At 43.1% G+C, this 22,385-nt stretch overlaps 1 protein-coding gene across 1 annotated transcript; it reads left to right on the top strand.

Annotated features, from left to right (window-relative positions):
- Window positions 1-1,400: 1,400 nt before the first annotated feature.
- On the top strand, window positions 1,401-20,707 carry LOC310997858 (cartilage acidic protein 1-like; the record flags this gene model as incomplete). The annotated part of the gene is made up of 15 exons (XM_083987679.1): window positions 1,401-1,487; window positions 3,626-3,816; window positions 5,437-5,638; window positions 6,013-6,144; window positions 9,305-9,461; window positions 11,665-11,799; window positions 11,908-12,050; window positions 15,673-15,809; window positions 17,903-17,985; window positions 18,273-18,373; window positions 18,482-18,650; window positions 19,715-19,860; window positions 19,998-20,040; window positions 20,130-20,273; window positions 20,580-20,707. 15 exons carry the CDS (start codon window positions 1,401-1,403, stop codon window positions 20,705-20,707), a joined length of 1,998 nt encoding a protein of 665 aa, XP_083843805.1.
- Between the last annotated feature and the right edge of the window lie 1,678 nt (window positions 20,708-22,385).

Genomic DNA, 22,385 nt, shown 5'->3' with positions numbered 1-22,385 from the left:
ATTGGAACAAGTCCAACGACAGTATACAACATAGAACATCTCTGATAAAAGAGAGGATGTCAGCCTAATTGCACGTGAGCAGGAGTCAGAGCATCTCTAGTGAACCGAGGAAGCTCTGCATCCTGATCTCAGCTGCGCCCCCGCTGCCATGTCATAATCAACACCTGGGGACACGCCCACCCACCGGTTCCCAGCTCCGCCATTGGCTGCGCGTTTAAATATTCCACACGCTGTCCGGCGATTGGCTCAAATCTCACACAAGTGATTTCATAAAGCAAATCTTTTGGAAGTTGTGTAAAGGGAATAAGTGGGGGGAAAAACCCTTGAGATAACTGCGGCATTCACGGCACAATTAAGCTGACGGTGTCTCCCTCTCTCTCCTCGCTGTCAATCGCTGGAGGATTTTTTGTCGGAGTTTCCCGAGCATCTCTGCATCTGTGAGTACCTGAGTTTGCTTGATGCTGCTGCTGAAGCTGCTGCCTCCTCGCTCTGTGTTCAGGAGCATTGTAGCGCTCCGCTGGGATCTACTGCAGGAGGAGCCCCGAGAAAAGTTGATCTCCGTCCTGATTTGAACGCAACTTTCTTGTCAGAACTAATAAATTCCGATTTTAGAGGTTGCTTTATCAATATTGAGTAAAATAGTCCGTAATCTTGTTTTATCACCGCCTATATTAACTGCCACGGATTAAGCGCTGCCTCACACAAAAGTGGATCCCCTGAAAAAAAAAAGAAAAAAAAAAAGCTGCCGATGAGCAGAGTGTGAGATGATGGCAGGTTTTATTGGAAAATTGACTTTTTATTGCTGCAGTTTTCCCCTATTGAAAAGAGTTTTGTGATCATTTCTTCCACAGTTTCTAATTTAATACCACATTCATAAGCTTTGTGTACTGTATCTAATTTGATGCTGATAGATAGATAGATAGATAGATAGATAGATAGATAGATAGATAGATAGATAGATAGATAGATAGATAGAAGTTATTTACTGTAGCATCATGTATTATATTGTGGGAACTCTACAAAAAGTCCCACAACTTATCATTAAGTTGGGTTCATGATATAAAAATATCTCCATATAAACTGTTTTAAAGTGCAGCTGTGGTCAGTGTTTGGCTGTAAAGCAGATGAGGTCCTTCAATGAGTTGTTACACTCTGTGTCTGCCTGAATGAGGCGTTTGATTGATCGATATTAAATGTGGTAAGTGATGAATGAATTGGAGCCCAACATTAATGGTAATTGTTGATTGCTCATAGAGACTGCTCAGTGTAATTCAATGAGACTGGTACAGCACTTAACGTGTGTGTGTGTGTGTGTGTGTGTGTGTGTGTTCTGCAGTGAGTGCCCTTCACAGAGAAGAGCTTATGGAAGTGTGTGTGTGTGTGTGTGTTTGAAACTGAAGATGTTGCCGGCTCTTTGTCGCAGTGTTATCAGGATCAGAGCTGGGCTTGAACGCTCCAGAAAGCACATGCTGATGTTGCACGCTTTGGTAATGGCCTCTTAATGCCACCATAAATAACCAAATCGAAAAACATTTCTCTGCTTCAGACAACATTTTTTCCGGAGCTATTTCATGCTTTACTACAAATGACTTTATTTGATGCTTCCCGTCCTCACAGCGGGACAGACAGTTGTTGACCCTGCAGATGTTACATCCCCAAACCCCCATGAGTGCTTCAAATGTTTTATGAATCTTAGCTAGTAAGAAAAGTCACATTGCAATATTACTGGACGACTCAAATGGAGTGTCTTGGTTTTTACCGCAGTGAATGCGGGACAAAGCGAAGATGTGTCCTTGACTGGATAATGTAGTACAACACCATTTCATCAGGCCGGTCCCCAATGGTCCCAACCACTCTCCTGTCCTCTCTTTTACCTCCCTCATCCATCCAGATATTACTTTGTATGGAATTATTGGAGACAGGTAACTTTTTTCTTGGTTTTCAGACTAGTGTTGAACAGAGAGATATACTGTATATACTATATATAGGCCTTGGTATATGACTGCAGTCCTGGAGTAGTTTAGCCCTCTCTTACACTTAATCCTCATTTGTATGGACACTCAATCTCAGCTGTCCACCTGTAGTATCCAAAGGTAGTTGTTTTGTCCTCTAATTGTTTATCTTAAAAGGATTCTTCAAGTGCATCTTCACCAACAAAGATATTCCAAGGGATTGTACCCTTTTCTAACATACTTTTCTTTTTACTTTTCAAGTGTCCTTTTCCTCCTCTTTTTAATTTATAGCCCAGCACCCCTATCTAACACAGAGAATATGAGCGAGCGAGTAAAGCTGCCTTCTGTGGTCTGCAACGGCTCTGCTCATTTGTCATTACATCCCGCTCTAATGGGAAGAAACTGCCTCATCTGGAGCTCCCGGTGTTGTTAATTAACCCTTGTTGCTAACAGCCACAGTCTACATCGCTACCAGCTCTCCAGCCTGCGTTATCGCCGCGCCGCCTGCCTTGGAGAGCTAGCATGAGCCCTGGTTGTATTCCTGCGGGTGTCATCAGAGGTGCTTCCCCCCCCCCCGCCGCCTACCCATGTGCTTTTGGGAGTATCATTCAAACAGCAATGTGGTTTTTTATCTTAAATTGAATTGTTGAGGGAGATGTTAAAGAGCCATACATCACCTGGACACGTGGAGCAGAGAGGGAGAATCAGCAGCAGAGATGGGAACGCCTCAATGGCATTACAGATGGAATGAGTGTTATGATGAAGGCTGGGTTCATAAATCCAGGCAGTGCAAATCAAGTTGTCAGCTTGTAAATACCATTTACTTTGTGTGTGTGTTGCTTGTGTAAAGTTTTTGCACTGCGGCTGCTGATGAGTGTTTTATTTTAGCCTTAAGGAGGTGACCTTCCTTTTTCCTTTCTCCTCTCAGTCATTTTCTCTTCTCCCGTCTCAGCTCGAGCATCAGAAGCTCCACCTCTACCTGCCTGCACTTCACCAGTCAATTCAATCAATATCTCTACATTCACCTTTTATCTGCTGACAACTGAAACAACACTTAAGACATCACACAGGCCTTTTATTCAAAGAAGATTTCCCAATTTAGAGTTGGTGACCCTCCCTCTGGACAGAACTCCTCAGGTCTGTTCTCTCAGGTTGTATTGGTTTCCTCTGGGCTCACTTGGCTTCTGGCTGATGCCCTGCTCTACGTATGGATTTTCTGTCCTGTAATTCCTCAGCCTGTCTGCATGTGATCGGTTGTTCATATCTGAGCTTGCAGAGTGCTGCTGATTGCAGTGGTATATCTTCATCTTTGTATACGAGTACAGCAGAGAGCTCTGCAAAACAATACACTGATGTTTCCCTCACAATGGATTTGGAGAATTACAGGAGTTGCAGTTTGCAAGACAACGTATGACCAAAGGCTTTTATTTACCTCAACGGCGGGAACAAATGTGCGCTTTGGTGCAGTTGCAGAGAGTGGGACGCAAATTGTTCTTTGTGTTATCTGCAGTGACAAAGTGGCCTTGTTCTGCCTTTTTTAGTGCAAAGTGAATATATTCTATGAAGGATGCAGAAGTGGTAGTTTTTTGGGTGCGATATAAACAAGGCGTACAACATGATGGTCGGCTTCCTCAATCTCAGCTGTTGATCAGTGGTGTGTTCTCTCCTTTTAGGTGAGGATGTTGTTGTGGCTGGTTTTCTTCCTGCCTGTACACTCCTCGGCTCAGCGATCGGAGCCCATGTTCTCAGCTGTAACCAAGACCGTCCTTCCTCCTGACTACGAAAACAACCCCACCCAACTCAACTACGGCGTCGCCGTCACTGATGTGGATGGCGATGGAGCCCTGGAGATTTTTGTAGCCGGGTGAGAAATGCTTGCTCTTCCACAAAGCAATACAAGAGTGCTTAAATTTTTTCCTAACACACAGGTGGAGCAACTAATGAACTGCTCATTCCAAAATACCAGTGCAGTGTCATTTTCCGAGCTAAAGGTTAAAAGCAAAGGCAAAAGACGAGAGTTGGTAAGGGTGCCCAGAGGCTCACTCAGCTGATGAAAATAGATGTGATTGGATAGAGCGCCATTGATGGGAGCAGTTTGGCAAGCTTGCCTCTACCCAGTGAAGCAGCAATGAATTTCTCAGTGCTTAACAGAATATAGATGCACCAAAATGACCCTGCTTAATAAATGTAATTTAGCCAAGCCATCACATTCAGCAGGTCTGCTGGACAGGAGGGCATCACAGAGCCTTTTAAAAGGATGTGAGTTCATCTGAGGTTAGAAGAATGTGAAAATGGAGAGGTTGAGTTTAATATACTGCTGTTTTTGACCTTTAGCGATTAAGCATAACTTTGATTTGATTTGATTAATTGATAAATTTGATTTTATTATTTCAATAACACTATTATCAGAGAATAGACGATGATTGGATGAGTCACATACAGTCACAATGGTCCCACTTTTCATTCTTGAGCTGTTACTAACTAACTAACGGTGAGATTTTCTCCCCTCCTCTCCTCTGTGGCTCTGTCATCATCGTCTCCTTAGCAGAGTCTCTTTTTCTGGAATCTCGAAATGTATGGAATATAAAAAATATTAAGGAAAAGTTTAATTTTGATTGCACCGTGTTGATTCAACCTCACCTGTTACAGTAACAGCATGATTAATTTAAGTGGGACAATGAAGAACATTGAGAATCAATAATCAATAAATAATCGGGTTATGCTGTATCTGTGTTTAATACACAGTTGCCCATAAAGCTGAAATAAAATATTTTTCATGCCTACAATGTGATTTATTCTTGATGGATAAATTGTATATGTCCTCAAAACTTTATTGATCAATCTCTTCCAAACATATCACTGTGAAAATTAAAACACAATGAACCTTTCGATAGGAATTATTCCAACTTTATGGGCAATTAACCTTAACTTATACTAGACAACACATCTTGTTAAAGTCTGCTAAGGTCCTGAACACAAAAAATGCAACATTCAAACAATGTTAGTTTGAATCAAGATTTTTCTGTATTGTTTGGCTGTGGTTCTCTCACTGGTTTCTGTCTCACTCATAGGATGATGTCATATTAGCCTGAGCACCAATCAGGATTTAGCAGTTTAGCAGCAAATCGATGCTAATAGCAGCCTCAGGTCTAATAACCTGACATCTTTCCATGTGCAGGATTTCTGTTGTTGTAAATCTTTGCTCTTTTCCTGCCACAAAACAGACTTGGCCAGTCAAACATGCCATCTTTCAACTTCTCTGAAGTCTTCTGGAGCTTTCAAAATCCAATTCTACAACAGCTGAATGATTTCAGCCATAAATGAAGCATCATGAAATTGTTTTCAGGCTTTTTAGGCAGCCTCATTAGTCAAGACGCATGACTTGTAGAATATAAATGGCAATGAATGATTCATCCTGTAAAATTCTTGCTGACAGTCTTATGTAATGAACAAACAACATTTTGCCACTGGTGTCTGTTGACAGCTACAACGGCCCAAACCTGGTGCTGAAGTATGACAAGCAGAGTAAGCGGCTTGTCAACATTGCCATTGACAACCCGAGCTCCCCTTTCTACGCCCTGAGAGACCGACAAGGCAACGCCATCGGAGTGACAGCGTGTGACATCGACGGAGACGGTCGGGAGGAGATTTATGTCCTCAACACCAATAACGCCTTCTCTGGTACAGTACAAGCTGTGTAAAAATATATACAGACGCGTCACTCACAAAGGGATTATAAGTCTTTTCTTGTACAGAGACAAAGCAGGAGAATCAGTATGCAGATATTAAGCTTATCTCATCGGAGTCTTCATCAGATAACAGACAAGCTTTGTGCTGCTATTAATCAATCTGAGAGCTAGAGAGCGCACACTGCCAAACCTGCAACACCTCAGCTCTATCATTTTTACAAAAACTCCCGTATCGCATTCCTCACTTTCAGCCACAGCTGCCTGCTCTGGTGTTTCCAATCACACACAGTTCTCACATTGTATAATAACTCTTTACTCTCCGCAACAGCCTGTGTTCAACTCTCACAAACGTCTCTCCGCATCAAGGTCAGGCAACATATTCTGACAAGCTGTTTAAGTTCCGTAATGGACGCTTTGAAGACCTACTGAACGATGACATTAACGAACACAGAGACGTAGCCAACCGTGTGGCTGGGCGCTCAGTGGCCTGTGTGGACAGAAAGGTACGACACACACACACACACACACACACACACACACACACACACACACACACACACACACACACACACACACACACACACACACACACACACACACACACACACACACACACACACACACACAATCGCATATACGCACACGGAGCACGAGTATAGATGCAGATTCGCAGCACGGACGCACACACACACACAAACTCCCCAGAGTGTCTTCTGTGTACATGCATGGCTGCTTCTGTTTGTTTACCAGTGATAACTCATGCCCTGCCTACACCGCCCTTCTCAGCATGTGCTATGACAGTTCATTTGGGGGGAATGGTGTGCCATTTTCTCTCTTCTGTCCATCGCACCAGTGTAATTACAGCAGCCAGGCCTCGTTTGTTTTATAGAACATCTTACGAGGGGAGGAGTGATGACTGCACACTACTAACATTTGCTCTCTCTTTCTCTTTCTCTTTCTCTCTCTTAGTCCCTTTCTCGTTGTTTTCCTCTCTCTTTCCACTTCCTTTACTCCAGTTTTTTTTCTCGCTCTGACTGACACGCTCACACTTTCTTTGTCTCTTATCTCGTGCCCACGCGTACAGTTCTCACTTCCAATCAGGGGGGACGGGACAAAGGAGGTAATAGTGGGAAGAGGACAGTTGGGATTACAATAGATTTTCTTTTTAACCACAGTCCCATCTCACTGAGCACTGATAGGTTATGCAGGTGCCAAAGCGATTGGAGAGATATCTACTTTTAATGGCTGATGCTTTTACGGGAAGCCAAAAACCCTGATGCGTGTTCTTCCATGCTGGTTCCAGCAGACAGGCGGAAAGAGAAGGAGAGAGAAAGACAGAGAGATTACATTTTCCTATTGTTGAGCAGATTTTGAACAACAGCAGGAGGTGACACTGGCCAAACACAGAGCATGTTGCCCTGTTGGTTGACGAGCTAATGCATTTGGTCCTGTTTACTCATAAATAAAGTGTTATCATCCAGGAAGAAAGAGGAATAATTAGTCATCCAACCATTTCGCCTCTCTCCCAGTCTCCTTGAGAGTGACGTCCAATCATTAGTCTTTTACAAACTGATGAAGGTGACATATTGAGGGGGTCTCGCATTGAACTGATGGATCGGGTCACTTTGCACCGGCAGAGCAGAGGATGGAGCTTCTGACAGTGAGTGGGTTTTAAAAGGAAGAAAAAGTGAAATATATTTGACAGGCAGCGCAAAAAGCCATATGTTTCCTTTGAACGGGGAGAAATGGAAACGTTACATCAGGGATGGGGGCTGTGCGGTAATCGCCGCGATCGCTGTAAAGGGCACGCGGTCACATATCCCTGCACCAACATGTACTCCGCAGGCATGCATGTCACACTATTCACAACGCCAATACCAGTGACAGAAATTTGCCTTGGGTGAGGACTTATTGAAAAATCATTGACTTTTAAGTTTGTTAAGTAACTGCCAGTGGCCTTCATTGTAGTTCATTCCCTTTTTGTCAAGTTCTAAGTGTGTGTGTCTGTGTGAGTGTGTGTGTGTGTGAGAGAGAAAGAGAAAGTGCTACCCACTCCTCCCACCTCAGCCAGCCATAATGTGACGCTTGATGACATTTACATCACCTAGACTCATTTGCTTTTCTTGTCTTGTAAAAATACAGTAAGGTGAATGCAAATGGTGAGATGATGGCGTGCATTGTGTGTGCGTTTGCATTATGTGCACGTGTTTGTATTGACTGAAATATGTTAGGCCTGGTGGGAAAGCTCATTGGAATTGAGTGTGTAGTCTATTAGCATGGTTCCGTCTGTGAGTTTGTGTCTGCAGGGACTCTGACTGATAATGGAGTGTGAAATTAATCTCCAAAGGGAGGCAGAGGAAGGAGTAGGGAGAGAGGCAGAGAAAGAGGGAGTAAAGAATAGGAAACAGAGCGAGGGGAGATAAAGGGGAAAGAAAAGGTTAGGACAGGGAAAAGGTGAAAATATGCAGATAATATTCAGAGATGGAAAATAATTTTTAAAAGATGGTTATAAGGGATACGTCTCGAGAACAACGATCTTACTAACAAGTATTGTCTTTGTAGCCAAAGCCTGATTTAACTTATTACTGTTGTAGAGCTGCATGGCTGGACAACATATAATTCCACACACAAACTGCCTACTACAATAAATACTCACTAAAATGAAAATAGTTCCTAACAATATACTCCTATATGCTAAAAGCTACATTGTAAGTGAAAAATAATGAAGCAAAAGATCAATATCTCTGTAATGTGCCAAGCTGTTCTACAAAATGACACACATAACATAATTTATTTCATCCTCATCATCAGTAGACACCCATGGGCTTCAGGCTGAGAGTGACAGAGGGAAGTCAGAAAGCTCAGAGATACAAACTCACATATTGATGGGTTTGGTCTTGTTTTGGGATTTGTAGACAATATGGAGGAAAATCATATATTGCCCAATGATCTGTTCCCTAATAACAGAAAATATTTTCTCATGTACTTCCAGCTATATTAAGCCATATGTTGTTTTGGTTTTATGCGAGTAGGTTTTAAGACATTGTTTCTGCCTCCAGCCCAACACAAAGGAGGTGAATGAAACCGTGTTTGTGGTGCCGACAGCACTGAAGAGCTGCATTTTAAAAAACCCATTAACAATGTGTTTTTACTGTGTGCTTTTAGATAATCCACAGACACACACGCATCTAAAACCCTGACAAGCAGCTAAATTCCAGTGACGCTAAGTTGAAAAATATATGGTTTCTTTGTTTTCTCATTTTGGTGAACCGTTAAAGGTTCTGCTGAATTTCTCATGGCTCTGCTTTACAAATGATATTACTAAATCAAATGTAAATCACTGTGTGGACTACACACTCACGTGCAGGGGCAGGTGTGCAGCACAGCTAAGGACGCTACAACAGACTACTTGCAGAAAACAAGTGCAATAAGTTTCAAGGAAAACAGTAAACAGCAAACTTCAGAATAAAAGGCGTGCAGTGTACATAGATATTTTTCTTGACCTGATTTTCCAGCCACAGCGTGGTGTTTTCTCAGCCTAAAGGACAAAGTATAACTTCATATTTATGACTTCTGGGGCAACTGAGAGTACGAAAATTATGTTTATCAAAAAATGGAAGAAAAATAACTTCACTGAATAAAAATATTTGCTTTTTCTCCCAGGGTACAGGGCGTTATGCTATCTACATAGCTAACTATGCCAGTGGCAGCGTGGGTCCTCATGCCCTCATAGAAATGGACGAGGCAGCGAGTGACCTTTCACAGGGTGTCATTGCCCTCTCCAGCGTGGCGGAGGAGGCTGGAGTCAACAAGCTCACTGGTAGGTATGAAGAAATGACTGTGTGTGTGTGTGTGTGTGTGTGTGTGTGTGTGTGTGTGTGTGTGTGTGTGTGTGTGTGTGTGTGTGTGTGTGTGTGTGATGAAAGATCATCTAGCACTACCGGACCTTCAGTCTGATTTATACAGACATCTGCAGAGGAGCATGTGCTCGTTGTACCCAGAGAGTCTGAAATATAGGACTTTAGTACAGAGAGGGTGCTAGACGGGAGGAGAGCTGGAGAGATGCCCGGCGAGAACAGAGAAAAAAAAAAAACGAAAGAGCGGGAGGAAGAAAGGAGAACACGATGAGTGGAAGCGTGAGGGAAAATAGAAAGGACTGGAGAGAAAGAGAGAGAGAGAGAGAAGTGTTAGTGGACTCTTTTGGCCCCGTCAGCTGTTTACTCCAGTCAAAGTCACAGGGAAGCGAAGGGGAAGGGCGACACATACATACATCAGAGCGGCTCAACAGCCCAGAGACGGCATCTATCACTGGCTAGTGTGGTTCCCCCTGACTTTGAAGGTTTGAATACAAGTGGCTGTGGATGCCACTACAGAACTGTGTCTTTAATGTGCAGTTAGCTCAGTCTGAGCCGGTCGGATCCAAGTGGTACACGCCAAAAGACTATTTTCCATGGATGTTAAATGGAAGTTTATGGTATTACTTACTGATTTATTAGTATGGGGATTTGAATGTGGAAAATAGTGCAGGCATTTTCTCTCTATATTCTGCCCAGTACTAAACAAATGAAAACAGCCAGATAAAATAATGTTTAAAAGGCTGAATTCATCACAGTCTTCTAGGCAAAGACACAGGTTTCAGGAAATTATACCTATAATAATTTATATTATTTATTCCATTTGTAATAAATGCATTTAATTCAACCATTCAATTATATCATATATTGTTTCCCAGCTCCCTGCACAGCTCGACACTTAATCTCAGTCTTAGTCCCTCCTAGACTTTGCTGCAGTGTTTTTAATCATTTTTGACTTGTACTGGAATTTTAATGAGTGTAATGCTTTTTAATGCAAACTATTTTTTGTTTTTCATTCCACTTTTTCCTGTTCCTGTTTTTTTGCTGTTTTATTTTTGCAAGCCGACTCGCTACAAAAAGAATGTCCTCTTGCAGGAGGCAGAATTTAATAAATCGAACTCCAACATTTGAATGATTTGAAACTGGAGGGATGTCATTGAACGTGGAAAGTGTTTTCTTTTTTACTTTGAAAAATAGCACAAAAATTGGTTTGGGTCAGTATGATCCTGTGATGGATACATGCTTTGGTATAAAAGAGGAGAACAGTAAATGTCAAAATAAACTGTTTCACCATGATTTGTTTCAGAGATCATCATGAGTAATAAAAAAAAAAAACGCTCTATGATACTTTACTGTAACCACTGAAAAGTCCTTGACGCTGACGCACAGGTAAGTTTTCCAAGTGGGACACGACTTTGTATTTGTGCGTAACAGAATCAATCATCATCACCTTTTACATGCAGGATGTCATTTAAACCACCAGGGGGGCAGAGTGAGCCGGCTCTGATTCGCTCTGAGTGATGTACGAGAGATGGCTTTGTCATCAAACTGCCGTTAATCAGAGCAGAGGGACAGTCAGTGAAGTTGTATATCTAATGGTTACATATCTCTGGAGAGACGTTAGTGGTTTATGGCCGTAGGAGGCGAGTGATATTTGTCTGGGCTGATGGAGCGGGCCACTAAATCAGGAGCGAGTTCTCACTCACAGCACTGACTCTGCATAGTGGAAAGGCAATCAAGCCCCTTTCAGCTCCATAATTAGACTATGCTGGTCTGAGATGAGACACTTTACCGTGACACTTCACTTTATAGAGTGTCATTGGAAAATCCTGGGGTGATATGGACTGTATTGAAAAGTCACAAAGATCTTTTCACAAGGAGAAAATTACTCTTAGCTTTTGGTTAAAGCAAAAGACTCAGCATGTGTTGTGCCTTTGCATTCTTGAATTTGTTTGAGCCTGTGTTGAGATGTGTTTATGAAACCCATCAGAGCCTGTATCTGCTCTGCTCAGAGGAAATTGCCTGTAAAGACAATAATGATGTCTTGCAGTTCAGTTTTGTAATGGAGCTGATCTTGTTCATTTTCACAACCATCCTGCTTCATGTTTTATTTTACTAACCTTCTTTTATGAATCATCTAATTTCCTCTCATCATCTCTGTGTGTGCAGGAGGGCGAGGTGTAGTGGTGGGGCCCATCGTCAGTCAGGCGCTGCCCGATGTGTTCTGTGACAACGAGTACGGACCCAACTTCCTGTTCAGGAACAATGGAGATGGAACGTTCACAGATGTGGCGCAGCAGGCTGGTGAGAGAAACATCAGCGGTTAAACACGTGTGTCATGTGAATCTGGTGCAACAACGATACACAGCATCGGCTTCATGGATAATAAAGTGTATTACCACATAACTGCAGGTGTGGAAGATCCCATGCAGCACGGCAGAGGGGTGGCTCTGGCAGACTTCAACCGTGACGGCAAGACAGACATCGTCTACGGGAACTGGAACGGACCTCATCGCCTCTACATACAGCTGAATAACCGCAAACAGAAGTTTAAGGTGAGCTCAAAAGTGGCTCCTGGTATTTACAGTTACAACTCTACATGCACACAAACAGGGCAGTTGCTAAGAATTCTGGGCCCCCTGAGAGAAGACTAAAGTGGGCCCCTTCCCCCTTCCCTTTCCACTTTTTTTTTCTTCGGCTACGTATGTATTATCATTTTTTATTTAGCCTATACTTTGTCTATGGATATTCTCATTCATCCAGGTCATCGTTTTTTTCTGGGCGAATTGAATCGTAGGCAACTGGACTTGTATTTGTCAGGGCGTTTCGCCTCTTATCCAATAGGCTTCATCAGTTCGTACCATAGACTGTAAAAAGAATGGACGTAGCGTCCGTGACGTCACCCATTGGTTTTGGGGAGTCGTTTTTGTGACTCAAATATGGCGGCCTGAACAGCGCCATGTTGGATTGGCCGGCCGAGAACCCGCCCACTGGCCTCGAAGCAGCTGTCCACGGAGCTGCTCGGACCTGTCACTCAACGTTTCCGCGCCCTAATTGGCCAGAGTTTTAACCTTATAACAGTAAAACGGTAGAGTTAAAAAAAAATTCACCCCCCTCAGAGTGTGTGCGGGGGTAGAAACTATCGATTGAGACGAAAAAACGTTCTGACACCAGGCTTTTAACATGTTTACTGAGGATGTAAAGTCGGCGATTTTAACATGGGGGTCTATGGGGAATGCTCCCTTCTGACACCAGCCCCCAGAGGAATCCGAGGGGATTGCAGTTTTTTGAACGCGGAAGTGAGCTTCACTTCTCAGACCCACAACTGCCCCCTTGGTTCGTACGCAACGCAAAGCAACAAAAAAAAATTAGCCTACTTTGTTTTGATGCTAATGCAGCATTACTATGAGTATTAGTCAGGGTCTTATGCAGAACTAGAGAATGCATTTCCTGAAGGAAATACGGGTGAATGCTGAAAGCAGAATAATTCAGTCATACAAAGATTAGACTACTGGGGTTTTTTGGGCCCTACTGGGCGCTGGGCCCCTAGAATTATCATCACCTTTCTCCCCTATACCACGGCCCTGCACACAAATATATTACAGAAACAAAGTATATTTTACTTGCCCCAAATGCTCACAGAGTAAAGTTTCTTGCCTCCTCACACCTGCAGAAAGCGGTGGGCATCTTTATACTGTAGGTCAAATAAAAGGTGAATGTGTGATTCAGAGCTTGTGGTTCTCTTTTTCCCCCCTCTGACCAGATCAATGTCTAATGAACTGGCAGCATTAAGAGCAAACCTCACACATTATCTCTAAATCACAGAGTTATTAATGCTTGTAGGAGGCTGGGGAATTAGCATGACTCAGCGCAGACACAATTTGGGGGCTGAAAGGGATTTAAAGATGGACGGCTGGTGATTTACTCAGCTTCTCACTCGGCTCCTGTGGGACAGGCGGCAGCAGCAGGAGCGTGTGTGTTGGTCAAGTACAGTGAAGAGACAGAAACGGCCTCTGCTGTGTGTAAATCTGCGGAGGTTTTGTTGCTTGGTGATCTATGCGTCAGCACCCGCGACTGCATCTTTTACCAAAGGGATAAACGTCACGGGAGACATCTTTATAGGGGTCAAATAAGGGGTTAATGTGTGATGGTTAGCCTAGAGGCAATTCCATCAGCATGACACACTCACAAACACACACACACACACATGCTCTCAAGTACACACATGAACACACAGAAGACAAATTGAATTAGTCGGCCGATGTTTTTTTAAACCCAGATTGTTAAATCACAAGCCCACAACACATTTAAGACCCCTCTCCCCCCACACGAGCTGACACTCCCACTCGCCCGTATTGACCTTTGGCATGCATAATGAAGCTGTTGTATCACTCCAGTAAACCGCTAATTAAATTGGGCTGAAACAGCAGCTTGCCTGGGTATTGGAAAGTGCCGATTAGGCCTGTTTGTGCTTTAATTAAAATCTATTGCCGAGGTTTTCCTTGCAAAAGGTTTAACATACGCACGCACACGCACATGCACATGCAAAAACACTCCCACACATATTTAATTTGTATTCAAAGAGATGGAGAAAGTCCAGAGAAGTTTTGTCTATGAAAACCAGATGTGGAACCTTCTTATTGTCAGTGAATGTAAAGTTATTCAGAGTTGGTGTTTAGAAGGATTTTTTTTCATTCTAATTATAATTACAGTCAATTATTCATACCATTATTTCAGCTAGTGATTTTTTTTCAGTTAAACAAATAATATGAGTAACGTACTAAATTTGGAGCACACACTGAAGAATACAAATGATAATACATAACAGAAATCTTTCCAAATGTATTTTCATGTTGCAGTAAATCTTGTCAAGTTGTGAGTTACCTTACATTATGTGTATTATTAGGTTATAGACCAAATTGATTTAGGGAAGTTTCTCACCTCTCACCCTCTTCTCCTGTGTGTTTCTGGGCTCCACTTTTGTTTTGGTAAGAGTCCCTTTCCTTTTCCTGATGGCACATCTATCCATCCACCTAATGGCACAGTAAATGTAAAGCTGTTCCGCTCCCCCTCTCCCTCGTGGCCTTAGTTGGCCATCCCCTCTCCTTCACCTGAGAAGCAGAAGGTCACTGTGGCAGCCCCCCCCCCCCCCCCCCCCCTGCAGCTTTATGAGCCTTATAATTAAAACAGGGAGTAAATACTGGAGGGAGTGAAGGGCTGCTCTATAACTCTTCCCCGACTTATCACTGTGTCACTGAAGCGAGGAGATATCTGTTACTTTCTCGTGCAAAAACTCCTCTGCTGAAGAGACTTTTTTGGGCAGGAGAGTTGTAGTGTACTTCTCTGTTGCCAGAGGATGTAAAAGAGTCTTTGTTCTTATCTTTAGGCTTCACATGAAACTCTTTTTCCCAGGGTGACTTACAGTGAGTGAGGCAGCAGATGACAGATCAGTGTCTAACTCAAGGACTGGACACTGGATTATTGATGGACGTGTTGTCTGTTGTGAAGATTGAACTCGTGACCCTATGTTCCGGGTTATGCAACCGCCTTTCTACACACTGGCTTGGCTCACACCACCTGAACACCTGTTAAATGAAACATATAAGTGCAGAATGAACAGAAAGAACAGGTTCTGGAAAAGTTCAAGTGAAAATCCTTTTAAAAAATTATTTTGGGGATTGACGTTTTCTTTTAGATTATAGAACATATAATCTAGCATTTTATAACATTTCAAATAAACATATAACACAAAGCATTGACTGTATGAATATGAGTGTGTTGGATGTATTTAGTGACTACTACCTAAAAAAAGGTAATTAAAGTGACTACTACCTAAAAAAAAAAAGGTCATTAAATTAGACTAGAATTCAGTGAAAAAGGAAAAAGGAAAGGATTAATGAATGGTGTGACAAAACAAAGCAGTTAAAGTGTAGTGTTACTGTCCCTGTGCATAAATATGTGATGAATGATGCAATAAAAACACATTTTGTGAATCAATTCACTGCAGCTCAGAGCAGGTCTGGTTGAAGAGCAGAATCTTTCTAACTGATTCACTGCATTTTCTGACTAATTTTCACCTTATAGAAAGGCATATCCAGCACAGAGAAAGAACGTCCTTTGTGTGTGTGTTGTGTGTAAGTGTTACTATCTATTTTACCATGTCTTTGCTTCTTTCAGGACATAGCGTCCCAGAAGTTCTCTATGCCGTCCCCGGTTCGCACTGTTATTGTTGCAGACTTTGACAACGACAATGAGCTGGAGGTCTTCTTCAACAACATCGCCTACAGGGGCCCCTCCGCCAACAGGCTCTTCAGGTACCCACACATATACTGTATAACACAGGTGCACACACTCACACATACATAGCCTACACAAATGTTGCACAAGTATGGCTATATATGGCTAATATACGTTTTAATAGAGTTCATGATGATGAGCTTTATGGACAAGTCTTGCATCTTGATTTAATATTCTAAAACTGGGTTTGGAAGCTGAGAAGAATTTTAAAATCCCAGCCAAGGATACTTATCTAGTCTGGCATCCCGCCTCCTTCTCCACACATGAATGAATCTTTCATTAAGACAGTTTTAGGTCTCTTTTTGGCTCACGGTTTGGCTTCCTCTCTAGATAATATTAATGAACTCCGCTTTCAAAACGCAATATATGATACATATCAATTGTAAGGACTTAACAGTAGAATAAACTCATCCTGCCTGAATAAAAAATCTGATCTGGCATATTTTTCTGAACAGGATGCAGCAATCATGATGAATTTTGCCATGAGCTGGTGGGTCAGTTCAAACTGAATATCAATAATCAGTGTAAGCCCCAGAGATTTCCTGGCTCAGAGTATTGCTGCATGTCAGGACATTGGAGGACATATTTTGTCTTTCTGGACACGATGATGGTCTGACAGGGGTCACTGCTCTACAGCCCTGTGGCTCTGCTCAATCGTGCACTATGGAGAAGATTCAGCTAATTTTACTCTGCTCTCTGGCACTGAAGAAAAGCTCAAACTGTTGTGCTCAAGCTAATTATATAACTAATCAATGTTTAGCTGAGCCGTAGTGTTCAACAGCCAGAATCAGCACATCAGTGCACTGTGAAATGAAATTATAACTTGTGGAAGGTTAGGTTAGGTTAACTGTCCTCAAAGAGAAATTAGCTTTGGAGCAGGGTTCACACAAATTCAAAAGGACGACATAAAAACAATGCAACAATAAACACCTTAATCAAAGTGCAATGTGCACAAGTGCAAATAGGCTTGGATCAGTGCAAGGAAACAGTCACTGCTGATTACTATTTAGCATATCAATAGCACAGGGATGAAAGATGCATGGAGTATTTTAGTCCTATGAACAGGAGCTGGAAAACAGCAACAGCTCAAATTCCCTGTGAAGTGGATGGTCCAGACAGAACAGTATACCGTTAGCCCTCTTAAGGACCTGGCTGTCATAAATGGCAGAAAGGTTGGTCTGAATCCTCCCTGAGATCTTGGTGGAGGTTTTGATAAGACTGCCAAGCCCGTTCTTGTCAGACAGATTTATGTTTCCAAACCAGGCAATAATACAGTAGGTCAGAGTAAATTCAATAAAACCTCTATAAAGGGGAGTCCTCATCTCAGCAGAAACATTAAAAGAGTTCAGTTTTCTTAAGAATTAAAGTCTTTGCTGGAGCATCCAGAACATGGAAAGTTGGAAATGCCTTTTCACTGCAGGAACATGACAGCTTGTCATGTCTACAGCGGGGCCACGTTGACGTTTAAAATATTATTTAATTGCAAAGTTGCAAAGCATATACTCCATAAAAATCTATGCGTCTTAATTCTACTCAAATAAGAAGTATTATCAAAAACATGTATTAAAATACATCGTCACAAATGAACGCTGCCTACCCCTATTTGATGTTATATCACTATACATTACATGATGGAGTGTTAAATCCAACATGCTAATGTAAAACTGGTCAAGTGGAGCTAATTGTATCCATAACAATTGATTTTGTTTTACATATATAAACAGTACGTAAGCATTTAATAAATGCTTTATTACGCTATAATGTATGGATGCAGGAATAATGATATTCTTTAAGTTGTCCTGTACAGTATATACAGCACGTGTCAACAATTATAGCATCTCCTATAAAGACATACACATAATGTATTATTGCTGCTGTGATTTACTACATTATTAGTCACTGTCTGTTTATGCAGCAGCCTATTGTTATGGGCGCCTTCAGGAGGAGGAGGTTGTTTTTTTTCAGATGTTGACAACTACATTAATTATATTAATATAGTTGTCATACAGTTAATAACAATAAAACAATAATTATTACATTGGTTACAGATAACAGTTGCTGCCAAATAAATATATTGCTGGGTAATTGCTGTGATATTGTGATTTGACAGGGTGAGCAGGAGGGAGCATGGAGAGCCCCAGATAGAAGAGCTGAATATTGGGGAGGCATCAGAGCCTGAGGGCCGAGGAACTGGTGAGTGTGGGAGAACGACTGTCAGACAATTCAGCAGTGAGGAGTGAGGAGAAGCAGAGCGTGACTCAAGGCTCACGTCTGATGTTTTAACATCTGTCCATTAGATGGCAGCAGAGCTCCACTAGGGATCAGAGTTTCCTCCTGAGCTTGAGAGAGGAAAAAAAAAAAAAAAAGACGTGTTCCACATAATTAGCTCTATGACTGTTGAAGCACAATGCCCATGTTTCCAGGATAAATGTTATGTAGGCTGTTTCCTGAAGTGCATCATTACTGTGATGGATCTCCAGGAGCTGTGGCCACAGACTTTGACGGCGACGGGCGTCTGGAGCTGCTGGTGTCTCACGGTGAAAGTGCAGCACAGCCGCTCTCTGTCTATAAAGTCAACCAGGTGAGTGTGAGGCATCTTAAAACCCTCAGCATCAGGCTGACACTCGGGAGGTATACAGTGAAAACGAAGGTCAGCTACAGTAAACCCACATTCTCTGTTGTGCGGTAGGGCACCTCTAACTCATGGCTGCGGGTGATCCCCCGGACCAAGTTTGGTGCTTTCGCCAGAGGAGCTAAAGTGGTTGTGTACACAAAAAAGACCGGCCCACACACACGGATCATCGATGGTGGCTCAGGATACCTGTGTGAGATGGAGCCTGTCGCCCACTTTGGCCTCGGTAACACTGGGGGGGATTTGCTCTTTGCAACCAATCTGTTTTTAAAGATTAACAGGCCATTTGTTATTTTTTTTCTATAATGAATTGAGGGTTTCAAAAAGTGGCTTGTGACTTTTTTTTTTTTTTTTTTTTTTTTTTACAAATCCTTCAATTGTAGAGAATGAATGTAAAGATACATCAGTAAATTGATTCAGCTTCTTTCTCTGAGATGTTGACACAGACACAGAAATTGACACAATCGGTCTCACAGAGGGAAGCAGGAAGAAGGGAAATGAAAGCATTGTTTCATACCTTCAGCCTGATTAGGCACCCACGGGAGAGTGAGCTCTCTGTGGGTGGGAGCCGGCCGGGTGGACAAAGAGGGAAGAGATGGAGGACAGGTGTTGCAGCTGGAAGCCCGCCCGGTTTGTGAGGAACCAGCTCCCTGTCTCTTCCTGCTGCTTTCCTCCACCCCACCAGGACAGTCTCCTGGTGGTCATCCAGGCTCGGACGGTAGCCCACCCACCGCTGCTCCCTGGCCCTGCTCACTGAGCCTGTTCAGTATCAGGATTGTGCAAGCACAGATCAACTCTGGAGGCCCCCTCAAGTTTTAATGCCTGATTACTAAGAACACACGCTAAGAGCACACTTTCCACACCGCTGTGGCTTCAGAAATGCGTCACTACTTGCAGACATGTGAAACTCGCTCCCCACCACTAAATGAGAGGGTGTCATGAGGGAGCGGAGCAGGTGAAATATTCCTTGGCTCTCAGGCAGCACACCTGCTGAGTGGATCACTGGCTGGCTCGCTAACTCAAGATCTGTTTGCATTAAAAATGCCACTTTAATTAAGGGCTGCAGAGGCCCTCTGGAAAGGGCTCCTCTGTGCCTGATTAAAATAGTTAATGGAGAGAGAGGAGGAGGGTGCCACTCTTTTTCATTATGTGTGTGTGAGTGAAAAACGGAGGAAGGAGGAATCAATGAGAACAAGGCATGACATCCTACAGTATTGAGCACACTGTATGAGCCTTCAATGTTAGGTTATAGTGATATGAATGTGTGTGTGTGTGTGTGTGTGTGACCAGGTAAGGATGTGGCCACCAATGTGGAGGTGTACTGGCCTGATGGTCGGTCAGTGGCCAGACCCCTGGAGCCCTCAGAGATCAACACAGTGCTGGAGATTCACTACCCAAGGGACGAGGAGGAAGTCACTCCCACTGTGGAGATAGAGGTACAACACCGATCCACTGAAATCCACACATTATGTTAGACTTCATCAGTATGTGCAGAGTTTGAAAAGGAAGCAGGAGCACCACTGAGATGTGTAATTAAGGCCTCTCCTGTCTCTGATGGGACTGTGTCTTACAGTGCGGCCACGGCTTCACTCTGAATGAGAACGGTCGCTGCACCGGTAAGTTGAACAGATTCATCTACCTGTCGACCCTCTCTGTGCTTGTGCCCTCGTTGAAACATGTACCTCACCTCCCCCCTCCCTCTCAGACAAAGATGAGTGTACCCAGTTTCCCTCTGTGTGCCCCTCTGACCGCCCCATCTGCACCAACACCTATGGCAGCTATAAGTGCCGCGCCAAGAGGAGATGCAACCAGGGCTTTGAGCCCAACGACGATGGGTCAGCCTGTGTGGGTGAGTGGTCCTGGCAGAGTCCGGGTAGACTTAGCTGGATTATTAAGATCTAGAGAACAAAGGAAGCACTGCCAGAGAACGAGATGCCTTAAGCTGCCTTAATTACTCTGGTTTTGAGTAAAGGCTTAGAGGTGCTAACATTCCTCTGACTGTGTCCCCTCTCTGCACCCCACTGTCTTGCATGACTAACTCCCCCATGTGAATGAGCTCTCTTTCTTTCAGCCGTAAAGACGCCGATGTTGGCTCACTTTTCCCTGCCCTCTGTTTCGCCCCTCACTCTCTCTCTCTCTCTCTCTGTCTCTGTAGCCCAGGTGGCTTACTTTGGAGGGACGCGATCTTCTGGAGAACGCAAGTGGTCAGGCCTATCCTCCTGGTTGCTGTGTGTCTCTGTGCTACCACTCCTCTCCTCCCACCTTCAGACTGGACTACTGTAGCCATCACTGTGCTCTCCTCTCCCCCATCCTGACTCTCTCCTCTGCTTAATGGGGATGTACAGAAACTCTTGGAGAGAACTGTTCACTGCAACATCTACTCCTCCTTCTCCCTCTAAGGATCTCTATTATCTTTTTCCATCAGTTATTAACACTTTGGCCCTTCCTCTCTATGGCTATGTGTCACCTCTTGGCTCCCAGCCCCCTCCGGACTGTAAAGAAACACGCAGGGAGCATGCTTGCTGGGAGCTACGGGGTTAAGAACGAACTGTGTCACACCCGCAGAGCCCTCACGTCATCACCTGGCACTTATCTTAGTGGGACCTGAACTGAGGCCAAGTCAATAAATGGAGCCACAGTGTATAAACCTCTGCACATACAGAAGACAGATCTACTGGCTCCACAGACCACATTCATTAAAGACACGCTGAGGCCCCATCTGTATCTCCACGCCGCCGCTATGTTAATCCTAACAGTGTCACTCACATTCTTATTATGGGCTTTACTGGGATGCTGAGGAACACCAGGACTCCACACTGTAGGTTGCGTGTGTGTAAAGTCTGTGTCTGTGTGTGTGTGTGAGTATGAGTATGAGCATGCGCGTGGGCGGGTGTACTACAGAGACGCAGTCGGCCAGAGAAACATATGCCACACCATCTGTCTCAGATGATAGGTTACATTTTGTTACCTACTGTATGAATAATACAACAGCACAGTGAAGAGGATCAACACACGAGTGTGTGTGTGTGTGTGTGTGTGTGAGCACAAGAAGAGTTTAAAGTACAGTCACTGGAACATGCACTTGAACTTGTCATAATTTTTTTGGGCCATTTTCGAGATGTAAATATGAAATACGCATCGGCTAATACTATTTAATGTAACTACTATCAATTTTCTTGCACTTAAAGATGTGTCTTGTTCCTGACAAGACATCCAAAGAGTGCAATAAAATCTACCATGATTTTCTTATAATTTAAAATCTATAAATGTAAAATTTTAGACTCAGTAGTTGGAAAATGCACTTGAACCTATAACAATTCAATTAACAACTCTAAATCATGCGTCACAAAACTACAAACGCTGTGGCGGGTGTTGTGCCAAATTTTTGTTATTGTCAACAAATTGATTAAAAGACTCTTCATACCAAGAGAACAGCATCCTTACCCTGTTTGTGCAATCAATCTATAGTTTCACCTTTTAAATACAGTAGGCTATATTTCCTAATAAATAATTTCCTAAAACAGTCGTACACTGTAGCTTTAAGGCGACGTTAATCAAACAGAGGTAAATAAATAGTGTTTTTGTCTGGGACTATTTTCAGCTGCAGACTTTGTGTGCTGCAGTATTTACGGCAGCAGGATGGTTAACGTGGGATTGGCTCAAAAATAAACTACATGTCACTCAGTTCAGCGGTGTAGCTCATTGATGTACTGTATAATGTTTGAACAGTGGATGTCAGTAGTACAGAGGAATAAACTCTGTCAGGGTTTGGATACAGAGGCAATATGTGTATTTGACTGGTAAATTAAAGGCGTCATTTGTAAGTTTTGCTTTTGCTACACAGCCAATGTTAGCATGAACAGCTTCTCACCAGCTATTGAAGAAACACAGTGTGCTCTCAATAAAGTATTTTCTTCCACTGCAGTCAGCAGTGGACACATTACTGTATAAACGTCCATAT

This window comes from Trachurus trachurus (assembly GCF_905171665.1).
Source record: "Trachurus trachurus genome assembly, chromosome: 15".
NCBI classification, from domain to species: domain Eukaryota; kingdom Metazoa; phylum Chordata; class Actinopteri; order Carangiformes; family Carangidae; genus Trachurus; species Trachurus trachurus.
The sequence above is the reverse complement of the archived record's forward strand: the minus strand, read 5'-3'. Positions and strand labels throughout refer to the sequence as shown.